The following is a 12,686-nucleotide window of genomic DNA, read 5'->3' on the forward strand; positions in this document are numbered from 1 at the left end:
TGTATTTTAAAGATATCACATGGGGGATCCCTGGATGGCTCAGCGGTTAAGCATCTGCCTTTGGCCCAGGGCGTAGTTCTGGAGTCCAGGGATAGAGTCCCACATCGGGCTCCCCGCATGGAGCCTGTTTCTCTCTCTGCCTATGTCTCTGCCTCTCTCTCTGTGTCTCTCATGAATAAATAAAATCCTTATAAATATCACATGTAACAAATTAATGTTCTCAACACACACACATATGGTACCAAGAGTTGTGCTGTTCACAAGATAATTACAGGGTTTATAAAATCACTTATAGAGCACAATGATTTACAGCGCACTTCAGTAGACAGTGTGCCCTGTAACAAGACACAGGTTGTAGATGAATTATTCTTGTAATCCTGTGTCTGTCACTGTGTGTAGAACTTCGTGTGAAGAAAACTTTTAAAAAAATCTAAATTCAGGGGCAGCCCGGGTGGCTCAGCGGTTGAGCGCCTGCCTTCGGCCCAGGGCCTGATCCTGGAGACCTGGAATCGAGTCCCATGTCAGGCTCCCTGCAAGGAGCCTGCTTCTTCCCCTGCCTGTGTCTCTGCCTTTCTCTGTCTCTCATTAATAAATAAATTTTTTTAAAAAATCTAAATTCGAGATTTTTAAAAAATATTAGATTGGGCCCAAATGACACACTGGTGTCGCCCATCTCGCACACGCACCTTATGACTGCTGTGCATTTACTAGAAACTGATGGAAATCAATCTTAGTGACGGAGGCCTTAGAATATTATCCCTCGCAGTATGATTGGGAAACAAAGGCCCGTGGAGAACCCGCGCCACAGAGCCTCTGAACCTATCAGGGACCTGGCACGGCTGTCCCAGTGGTGCCGTAACTAGAATGGAAACTGCTGTTGTCCCCAAGGCCTCCGCAGCGGAAAGCACTCCGGGGTCCTCGCCCTCCGCTGAAGGAGCAGCTGGTCAGGGGCCCGCCAGCTTCTCTCCGCCCGCGGGCGCGCGTCGCCTTAGCAACAGAGGAAGCGCAGCGAGGCTGGGGGCGGGGCTTCGGGGCGGGGGCGGGGCCGCGGGGGCGGGGCCGCGGGGGCGGGGCCGCGGGGCTATGGGGCGGGGCGCGCGCAGCCAAGCACCCCCCGCCCCCGGTCCAGCAGACAGCTCGCAGCGAGCCTGCCCCGCACGAGGATCCGCGCAGCGCGCAGCGGGAGCTTCTGGGACGTCAATGGAGAAACAATTTTCAGGCTCACCTGCGTTTTCAGATGGGCATGACACGTCGGAAATATCCACTGCCTCCGAACCCCTTCAGAAGCCCTTTGTGCTCAGGCTCCTAGACGTGCACAGCAAGTCTGAGGGGCCCGAGGAGCCGGAGGAGGAGGCCCGCAAGCAGAGCCAGGGAGACCGATACAACGAGTGTGAGGAGTCCAAGGAGACATCTGAACTGCACCGTCCCTGTGAGCCCCACAAGCCTTATGAGCCCTGCAAGCGCTATAAGCCCCACAAGGCCTCTCAGTCGCACGAGCCCTATGAGCTCCCGGAGTCCCACAAAGCCTACGAGCCCCATGCACCCCGCCAGCCGCGTAAACCCAGAGAGCCCCAGGCTCCCCACGAGTCCCGCAAGCCCAGTGGAGCCGAGCTGCTTCCCGGCGCTGCCGTGGTGGTCTCGCCTTCTCTGGTGACCAGGTTCCCGCCACGGGTTCTGCGATATTCCCCGAGCGGTAGGTGTCGGGGCCCTTCCCAAGGCACTGAGGGTCCTAATGTGAATGGTGCATGCAAGAGCTCCCTTTGTTTTAAAGAAGGGTAATTTTTGTGTCATTTACCTGCTGCTTTGTAGTCATCTATCTTTGGACCGTGTGGGACTCTGACAATGAAATTGAATATCTTCACTCTCTCCTCCCTTTACCTGATGACCTCCTAGCTGTCTTTGATTATTCATTGTAACTTTTTATTATTTATTTATTTATTTATTTATTTATTTATTTAAATTTTTTATTTATTTATGATAGTCACAGAGAGAGAGAGAGAGAGAGAGGCAGAGACACAGGCAGAGGGAGAAGCAGGCTCCATGCACCGGGAGCCCGACGTGGGATTCGATCCCGGGTCTCCAGGATCGCACCCTGGGCCAAAGGCAGGCGCCAATCCGCTGCGCCACCCAGGGATCCCTCATTGTAACTTTTTTAAAAAGATAGATTGATTAACTAATTAATTAGAATGAGCAGGGGAGAGGGAGAGAATCTCAACCAGACTTTCACCCCCAGCATGGAGCCCTGACGAGTCTGGATCCCACCACCCTGAGATCATGACCTGAGCTGAAATCAAGAGTCAGAGGCCCAACCCAGGCACCCCCACTGTAACTCCTTTTTGAAGCTTGCTTTTTCTTTCTTTCTTTTTTTAAATTTTATTTATTTGAGAGTGAGAGTGTGGGGGAAAGGCAGAGAGAATCTGAAGCAGACTTCATATTGAGCACAGAGCCGGATATGTGGCTCTACCTCACAACTGGGAGATCATGACCTCAGCCAAATTGAAGAGTCTGACCCCCTTAACCCACTGAGCCGTCTAGGGACGCCCCTTGAAGCTCTTCTTAATTCTTCTCTACAGTCATTGCATTTTCTCTGGGCTGCCACTGAACAGTACCTCTATTATAACACTTAAGATGTATTACATCATTATCTCTCTCCCTAATTCAAGGGAGAGATCCTTGAAGGGAGGATATCTTTGTCAGTGTTTGGCACATGGTGGCACCCAATAAATGCTAGCTATTACATTATTAAAGTGGTAGTAACAAAATATTAATTGAGCAGGAATTCAAAGTGTACACTTTACTAAATGTTTGCAGTCCTCACCAAGTTTACAAGGTACCTTATAGGGCTAATGGGTCTTGGGTATAAACACCCCTTGCCCTAATCACACTGGTTCACTTACGACTTTTCATTGATGACCCTACTCAAAACAATTATTTGTCCACGTTAGGCTTCCAGTCCCTCAGCTGACCACTTTTAATCTCATGTTCTCCTTGACTCCTCTTTATCAGCTTCCGTTCTATGGTTTGTCAGTGGCTCACTTACATTTTCCACCACCCTGTTGACTCTTTGGCTATCCACCAAACTTCCCCAAGCTTTTAAAACACCAACGCTGGTTAACTTAACCATCCATCCTCTGCCTACACCTGAGCAGCTGACTCTTGCTGTACAATATCACACAATCATATGGTTTCTTTTATTTCAATTTCATGATCACACATTTTAATTTGTCGCTTGATACTTCCTAGCAAGCTCACTTTAAGTTAGTTCTCTTAATCTCTGAGAAAATGACTGTCCTCTTTTCCCTCCTCTAAATGTTACACTTTTGACTCCTAAACAGCTGAAGACTTTGTCTCACACTTTATTGAGCAAATAGAAGCCACCACTCACGAGCTATCTTTTTTCTTACCACTAATCTATTGCCTTACCCAAACTATACCTGTGGATTCTTTTTCCATATTTCAAAGAATTGTGCCTTTCTCTATGAAAAGCAAAATCCTCCACTTGTGCTTTGGATTCTCCTCTTGTCTCCCAAAGAATTTTGTTCTTGCCATAATCCCCCCTCTCTCCTACAGAATTAATTTTCCATTTCTTTTTTTTCCCAAGGTTTTATTTATTTATTCATGAGAGACACACACACACAGAGGCAAGAAACAGGCAGAGGGAGAAGCTGGCTCCCTGCGGGGAGCCCAATGTGAGATTTAATCCCAGGATTCCAGGATCACGACCTGAGCCAAAGGCAGATGCTCAACCACTGAGGCACTCCGGTGCCCTAATTTCTCCGTTTCTAATAAATCAGTCCCATAAATGATCACATATATCTATGAACATATACTCAAGAACCTTTCATCTTGAGAAAAGCCTTAACCCCATGCCTTCTTCAGACCCCTCCTTTTCCCACCATAGCTATCATTTTTCTGTTCTCCTTTCATTGCAGAACTTGTCCAAAAAGTTGTCTATACTCACTGACTCCATTTTCCCACTCATTGTTCTCTCCTCAACCCACCTAGTTAGGCTTCTTTTCCCTCCACTCCACTGAAACTCCTATAATTTACTGCCTTTCTGTCTACTGCCAACTCTGTTACCATGCATGGGGATTTCAGTATCCATTGGATGATTCACTTGGCTTCCCGGTTCTTTGACCTCCTCACTTTGAATAATGGCATCCTTCACCCCATCTTAGGCATTTACTTCTCTAACCTTTGTAATGTCAATTGCTGTACCATTTCCAAAATTTCTATATCAAGCACTCTAATCTCTAACCATGTCATATCTTTCAGGCTCACCCATTCCCCCTTGTACCCCCTTTATCAATTCTTCAGCATCAAAAGGACCTCTAACCTACTGAGGTTATTAACCTTTCATTATATATCATTACCTTTTTTTTAAAAAAATTTTTTATTTGAGAGTGAGAGAGAGCAGAAGGAAGGAGTAGAGGGAGAGGGAAAAACAGATACCCCGCTGAACAGGGAGCCCAATGCAGGGCTCTTTCCAGGGCACTGGGATAATGATCTGAACTGAAGGCAAGACCCTTAACTGACTGAGACACTCAAGTGCCCCTATATCACTACCTTTGTTCTCTGTCTCCCTTTATTTACTTGATAGTCCACGGTCTGCTAATGGAATCACTCCCTTGCAAATATCCTTACTTCCCTTGCTTCCTCCTCTACCATTCTTGCCAGTTAAGTCCAGTTCTTGCCTTCACTTGAAAAACAATGATGAGAAAAACAAACAACTCTGCTGACTGATTTTAAATTAATGATCTTGAAATTCAAGTGGGCTCTTAATGCTGCTTGGCAAACATACTACATTTCCCCTGTCAATTCATTTTCCAACATGGAATCTACTAAATTACTAGCATCTGTACATATATATGTTGCCTTTTCTCCTGTTAATAATGGATGAACTGTCTTTATTCCTATTAAATGCCATTCTCTCAACCTGTATGTTGGATCCCATCCTATCTAACTTTAAGCTCTTCTAAAATTATTCCCTCTCTCTCTTGCTTCATTTTATTCTGTTGGATGACTCATCACATGAACATGCAGCAATAACTTCCATCATAAAAAAAAAAAAAAACAACTCTCCCTTAATCCTATGTACCCCTCCAGGTACCAGTCCTATTTCTCTGTTACTCCTTAAAGAAAAATTCCTCCAAACAGTTATCTCCATAGCTTCACTTCCCATTCTCTTTAGAACCAATGTAAACATTCATCTCCTCTAGTTGGATGGAGTTGCTTTTGTTGAGGTCATAATGACCTCTGCCTTGCCAAAGTCAATGGTTAATTCTTCATCCTCATCTTACTCATTTGACACATTCATGGTCGCTTTTTCTTGGAAGTCCTTCTTTACTTGCCTTCATCGTCATCCTATCTCATCATTTGTTCCCAGCTCAGTTTTCTTAGCTAGATCCTTCTTCTCTTCTCAGCCTCTAGGTTGAAATGAGTGATGACTGTTTTCTCAGATTCATTAGAACTTTCCTTGTTACATGGGCAATGTCATCAGTTACATGGATTTAACTGAATGCTGCTATTTTCTCAAATTTCTCCTTTGAGTTCTAGAGTTTTATCATCAATTGTCTATTTAATATCTCTACTTGAGTATCTAGTAGGCATGTAAAATTGAAGGTATTCATAACTGAACTCTTATTTCCACACTCAAATTTGCTCTTCCTTCATTGTTTTCATTTCTGCAAATGGTACCACCACTCATTCATCTAGTGCTAGGATCAAAAACCTTGAAGTCATTCTTGACACCTGTTTTTCTCTTACACTCAGCCTCCAAACCATTGGCAAACCTCAATTTTGAGATATATCATGACTGACCATTTAACATCTTCATCATCTTTGTAAGCCACTATCATCTCTTCCTTGATCCACTACAGTAGCTTTCATCTTGCTCTTTGTTCCACTCTTGCCCCATTCCTCTCCCCCACTCCCAGTTTATTGTTCATATAGTGGTCATGGGTCTGAGAACTTAAATTTTACTCAACTCTCCTCTCATCTCTCCAGAGGGGTTTCTCATCTCACATAGTTTGTAATCTAAAGTACTTAGCAGGCCTGCAAGGCCCTACATGATCTGGCTCCCACCTGCCTCCCCAACCAAATATCCCACCATCTCTGTTCTCCAACCGTGTAGGCCCACCTCACAGTCATTTCATTTGACTTTTCCTCTGCCAGGACACACTTCCCTCAAGTGTTTATCATCTTATGAAGAGATCACTCTGTCAAAAATAACTCTTTGGCCTGCTTATTTGCTTTCAAGTACTTGTCTTATTGACTGTACAATACTTTGTGTCTATTTATTTGCTGTTTATATTAAGCTCTCAGAGGGCAAAACCTTTGTCTTAGCTACTGTTTCATCCTCAGTGCCTCAAGAAGTGCCTAGAGCAAGTTTGGACTTAGCAATTATTGTTGAATGAAAGATTTCTTCATTCAGCCTCTGTATCACCAAGTCCAGTGATTCCTTCTCTATCCTTAGGGTTGTTAAGAAAATTGAGTTAATATCTATAAAGCATTTAGAGCAGATTGTGGTACTAGTATTTAGTAGATGTTAGCCATTATTAGTAGTGATGTTAGTATTATCTTATTTGACCAGTGGGCAGCATTTAATACAATTGACCACACCCTTCTTGAAACATATATGTCTTTCTCTTGGCCTCTGTGACACCACAATCCTCCATTTTATCACCTATGTGACTGCTTGCTCTTGGGCTCATTTGCTGAGCCCTCCCTATTTTCCTGAACTCTAAAGACCTCCAACCTGACCCATTTTCATTTCTTTTTTTTTCCTTCCTTTTCCCTCCCAGGCTGTGATATGTACACTTATGGCTTTAAATAGCATGTCTATACTGCTGCCTCCTAAATTTATATATTCCAGCCCTACTCTCTTTCCTGAGTCCCACACTCATGTATTGAACTGCGTACTGGACATCTCCGTTTGGATATATATCATAGGCATCACAAATATAATATACTTTGATATAGAAGTCTTGATTTTTTTTTCTCCCAGTCTTGTTCCTCCCTCCCTCCTCCAACTGAATGTTTCCAGAAAATAGCAAACAGATTACAGGGGAAACAAGGGTAGAAGCAGGGAGACTACTTGAGCAGCTCATGTAGAAATCCAGGTGAGAAATGGCCATAATTGGGATGAGGGTGTAGCAATGGAAATAAATAAATTCAGGAGATAGAAAAACTAATAGCTTGCATTGGATGCATTTCATTTGAAGGTGAAGGAAGAGGAGTCAGGGAGAAATAGTTTTTCTTTGGCTTGATCAAACTGGACACTATTTCATAAAGTAAGGATGCCACCCTTAATATTTAATCTTGCCTGTGGCTTCCCATTCCTCTTAGGATAAACCAAACCTTTGCAGAGGCCTCTAAAGTTCCATGGGCCCTCTGACCTCACTCCCTTCCACTCCCTCCTGCTTACTCTGTCCCCATCGTACTGGCTTCTTTCTGTTCTCTAAAAGGCCAATCTCCTACTTGCCCCTGCTTCACAACCCGTGTTTGTGGTTTCCTCTCCTTAGATGCTTATTATTTTCTGGGATTGTCTCGTGATTAATTCCTATTCAGGTCACAGTCTAGATTTTTATTTAATTTTGTTTTGTTTTTTCTTTTTAAATATCTATCATCTTTCCAAGTTTTTATTTAAATTCGTTAGGGCAGCCCGGTGGCTCAGCGGCTTAGCGCCGCCTTTGGCCCAGGGCGTGATCCTGAAGACCCCGGATCGAGTCCCACATCAGGCTCCCTGCATGGAGCCTGCTTCTCCCTCTGCCTGTGTCTCTGCCTCTCTCTCTCTGTGTGTGTCTCTCATGAATAAATAAATAAAATCTTAAAAAAAAATAAATTCGTTAGTTATGGGGAACCTGGCTGGCTCAGTTGGTGGAGCATATGACTCTTGATCTCTGGGTTGTGAGTTTGAGCCCCACATTGGGTGTAGAGATTACTTAAATTTTCTTTAATCTTAAAAAAATAAACTCCAGTTAGTTAACATACAGTGTAATATTAGTTGCAGGTGTAGAATTTAGTGATTCATTATTACATACATACACCAGGTGCTCATCACAAGTGCTCTCCTTAATCCCTATCACCTATTTAACTTGTCTCCTGCCCACCTCCCCTCCAGTTTGTTCTTTATAGCTAAGAGTCTGTTTTATGGTTTTCCTCTCTCTCTCCACTCCATGTTCATTTGTTTTGTTTCTCAAATTCCACATAGGAGTGAAATATGGTATTTGTTTTTTGCTGCCAGTCCACATTTTTAAAAGGTGGGAAAGCCCAGATCTTAGGGACCCTTCCCTGTCCATGATGCCTAAAGTACCCCCTGCCCCCCCCCCGCCCCCCCCCCCCCCCCCCCCCCCGCCGCCGAAGTAGCTTGATGATGAGACTCTCTCAAAAGTTCTCAGACTCTGCTTTAAAGAATACTACTTAAAGCTTCTTATCTGGGCAGCCCTGGTGGCGCAGCGGTTTAGCGCCGCCTACAGACTGGGGTGTGATCCTGGGGACCCAGGATGGAGTCCCGCATCAGGCTTCCTGTATGGAGCCTGCTTCTCCCTCTGCCTGTGTCTCTGCCTCTCTCTCTCTCTCTCTCTCTCTGTCTCTATGAATAAATAAAATCTTTTTTAAAAAACTTATCTTCTCAATTTATTTTCTAGATTTTATATTTTCCTTGTTAAAAATCCTATCTTTACATTACTTCCCCTAGTAAAGCTTAATACGCAGCCAGCATATTTATATAATATTTACATAAAATAATGTAAATATTGGGAAATATTTAGTCAGCATGTCACCATGCTTCTGTTCACTTAGTAAGATTCCTTTATCCAACAAACATTTGCTGAGCATCTACTAAGGCACTCATTGTGTCTTGTGGGGCTGTAAAGATGACTGAGACATGGTGGTCAGGTTGTGTGCATAGTTTTAAAACTTAGAGAATGGAGCCTATCATCTATCTCCTTACTAATGTATCATCACCTAATCATTGGTGTCGCTGTTAAAATTTATTGAGCACTTACTATGTTCTGGGTGTAGACTATGAACCATAGATGAGTAAGACAAGGATCCCATCCTTAAAGGACTGTCAGTGTGGTTGGGAGGCTGAATACATCCCTAACAATAACATATCCATAGAGCGTACAAAGTAAAGTGGATTGGAGTATCCCACAGGACAGTCGCATCATTTTTCTGAGTCGAATGGCAATAGTAACCTCTATTTTTAATGGAGAAGAAAGGCTCAGAAAAAAGTAGGACCAAAGTAATAATTTAATCACTTAACTAAAATAGGATGAAATAGAGATTAAATATTTAATCTAAAATATACAGAGCTCAGAGTACTTAATTCGGATTTTATCAATTGATTGCTTGCTTGATTGGGCTCCACGCCCAGTGTGGAGCCCAATGCAGGGCTTGAATTCATGACCCTTAGATCAAGACCTGGGCTGAGATCAAGATGTGCTTAACTGACTGAGCCACCCTGGTGCCCCTTAATTTGGATTTATTTGTAAGGGATTAGGGAAGTGATTTAAAAGAAAGACTCTCAGGCAAGTGTGGGAGTATAGAGGGAAATTATATTGAGTAAACTTTTTTAAAGTTAAAACTTTTTTGAAATCTTTAAGACATTTACATGATTAAAAAACCAAAACAATCTTAAAAGACTACAAAGAAATGTCACCTTCCCACCCTGTCCCCTCTTTCCCTTTTACAAGTAACCACTTTTATTCATTTTTATGCATCTTTATATAAATACGAGAAAATACTACACAAGCTTATGTGTGTCTTCCTCTTAAGAAAGAGTAGCACATGCTATACTTCTCTTCATTCTTCACTTGATGGTATATCTTCTCATATAACTGCATAAAGGGTTTCCTCATTTTTTTAAAAAGCAGATGCCTCATGTTTTATTACATAATTGTGCTGCTACTAGTTTAACACCTCATTTGCTTTCATTGCCGCTACAAGCAATGCTGTAATAGATAAACCTGTACATGGTGTCATTTAGTACATGTCATACAGCTATATCTGTGGAATAAATTTCCAGACGTGGGATACTGGAGGGCAAACACATCTAGAACTTTGATTTAACAAAATGGCTTTCTATTTAACTTCTTTGGAAGTTGATGCATTTTGTACTCCCAATGAAAGTGGCAATGGAAATGTCTGTTCTCACAGCCTCATTATTATAGTGTATAGTTGAACTTCTGGCTTTTTGAAAATCTAATTGATGAAAAACTAGTATGTCATTAACTTTTAATTTGCATTTATCTTATTAATGACATTAAACATCTTTTTAGATTTTTATTTTTTCATCTCCTTTTCTATTTTCCTTTTGATTTGCTAGGTATTTTTTTACTTACAAGGAGATTAGCCCTTTGGGATATGTTTGACCTGTTTTTTTTTTTTTTTCTGTTTTGTGGGTGGTCTCCTTGTCTTTGCTTGTTTTGGCTTCATTTTGTTTTGCCACAAAAATATTTTTATAGTAAAATTTATCTCAATTGTTTTTTTATGGATTCTTCTATGAAATCATAATTAGAAAGGCCTTCTTCCACTTCTAGGTTTTGAAAGAATTACTTTTGTATTTTCTTTTATAATTTTTAAAAAACATTTAAATCTTTGATCTGGTAAGAATTCATCCTGATGTTGGGTGAGAGTTATAAACCCAGCTTTCTTAGCAGTTGTCTATCCAAGCTGCCAGTGCTGTCTTCACATAGATGAAATCGGCTAAAAAGAAACATGAAAAATAGATTTGAAACTTGAGAAAAAGGGTCACAAGAGTGTAGGTGTGAGAAGAGGCACAGCTTAATAGTTAACTTGAGGATGTAATGGTTTTGAGCTCTAGTTTGCACAGAAGTCCCTGATTTCTGTTGTTGTTGTTATTTAACCAATTGAGCGGGACTTGTCCTTTTTATGCCTCTACCTTCTCAACCTCAAGCAAAACCATTTCCCATGCTCTTCTATCTCTTGACCGATGACCCTGAGCTAAGGCAGTGAGGAGCACATTGCAAGGGAGGCATGCCTAGGAGAGGAACAAGAAGAATGAACAGTAGTAATGGATCACATTATTACACATACACACATTATTACATCATATCAAAAAACATCTCACTGTTTGTTTACATATCATACCCAATATAGAAATAGACTGCTTCATGACCAATCTCCAAAACAACAGTGCACATACAACAAGCACAAATTTTACTTCAAAAAGGCTTAAAGTAGATTTTACTGAAGTATCCTACAGGGAACTATACCATCTAACAGAGCAAAACCTGCTAAAAATGCTCTTGAGGAAATGCTCTTGCTAAGTCCCAATCCTCATGACTGCTAATCTCCAAAAATACCTTTCCTATTTCTCTCAAGCCCCAGCTTGCCTCTCTCTTACCCTCCCTTCTTGTGCTTCTAGAGCTATTCTGAGAACTGCTCCCTGCCTTTTCTTTGTAGCTCAGTGGTACCCCATTTAGTACAATCCAGGACTAGAGGCTGAACATCTTAAACATGGGCTTCTGAGGAGTCAGGGTAAAGGGCGAAGTGGAGAACAGTTATACTTGGACATTTCATCCTTGTCATGTTACAAAATAAAACGCTTTACGTGTGCTTGCAGGGGGACTCCCAGTGAACAATGCTCATCACTGCCATCAGGGAAGAACAGGTTTAATCATGCTCTCTCCCAGCAGATGGCAGCCTTCTCCATCAAATGGCTTGGATCATCACCCCCGCCCCCCCCCCCCCGCCCTTTTTTTTTTTTTTTTTTTTTTTTTAGCTGTAGGTGGCAACCTGAGTGATGTGGCTTGTGTGCTACAGAATAAAATACATTTATAGGGTTTACTGTAGCCAAAACATTCTGATTATCTCTTAGAGGGAGCTGGTGTTCATCATTATGCTGAAAATTCTTTAAGGGCTTCCTCCTGGTAGCCTTTAAATAAAAGTCAAACTCCTCCTGGGTTCAATGGGATCTGGCCCAATCCTAAATCCTGTTGCCTTCTCCCTTGTTCCCTTCCCTCCAGCCACCCTGACCAACTGTTTTCCTTTGTCTTTTGCTTGATTTCACTTCAGGGCCTTTACACTTGCCCTCTCCTCTGCCTGAAATGCTTTTCCTCTCTCTCCTGGTTACAGCCAGGATTTGGTTTCAGCCTGATTCCAGAGCTAGAAGTCTTACCCATTAAATAATATTGTGGTAGAGCCCAAACTTGTCTGCTTTGAAAAATACCAATGCCCGTGTTCCACCTCCAAAGAGTGTGGATTTAATTGGCCTAAGGTGTGACCTGGGCCCCATAATTTTTTTTAAAAGATCCACAGGTGATTCTAATGTGCAGACAAGTTTGGTTACCATTGTAACCGTGCTTTGCTTGGGACATTAGCTAACAATAGCCACCTGAGAACTATTCTATCCCACCAATTGGTAAGATAACATCAAAAGCATTTCTAAAATAAAAGAGTGCAAGGGCTGCCTAGGTGGTTCAGTATGTTAAATGTCTGGCTCTTGATTTTGGCTCAGGTCATGATCTCAGGATCATGAGATGGAGCCTGCTTAAGATTCTCTCTCTCTCTCTCTCCCTTTGACTTCTCCCTTCTCCCTCTCTTAAAAAAAAAAAAAAAAAAAAGAGTGCAAGCCCTACTTGTGGCAGAAACTACCATGAAAGGGCAATAGGAAAAGTGTTATTCATTCATATTATCAGTATTTGTAGAAGTGTTTTTAG

General features: G+C 42.2%; 1 protein-coding gene across 2 annotated transcripts in view; it reads left to right on the forward strand.

Moving 5' to 3' along the window:
- The first annotated feature begins 808 nt into the window (after positions 1–808).
- Positions 809–12,686, forward strand: part of THEGL (theg spermatid protein like) — a 47,750-nt gene continuing 35,872 nt past the window's right edge. Inside the window, exons 1-2 of one of the 2 annotated variants that reach the window (XM_025435776.3) lie at positions 809–943; positions 1,238–1,693. In XM_025435776.3, coding sequence (XP_025291561.1) covers positions 865–943; positions 1,238–1,693 — 535 coding nt within the window. In that variant the 5' untranslated portion in view covers positions 809–864. The remainder of the gene's footprint in view (positions 944–1,237; positions 1,694–12,686) is intronic. The other variant, XM_025435775.3, reaches the window with a different exon arrangement.

This window comes from Canis lupus, chromosome 13 (assembly GCF_003254725.2).
Source record: "Canis lupus dingo isolate Sandy chromosome 13, ASM325472v2, whole genome shotgun sequence".
NCBI classification, from domain to species: domain Eukaryota; kingdom Metazoa; phylum Chordata; class Mammalia; order Carnivora; family Canidae; genus Canis; species Canis lupus.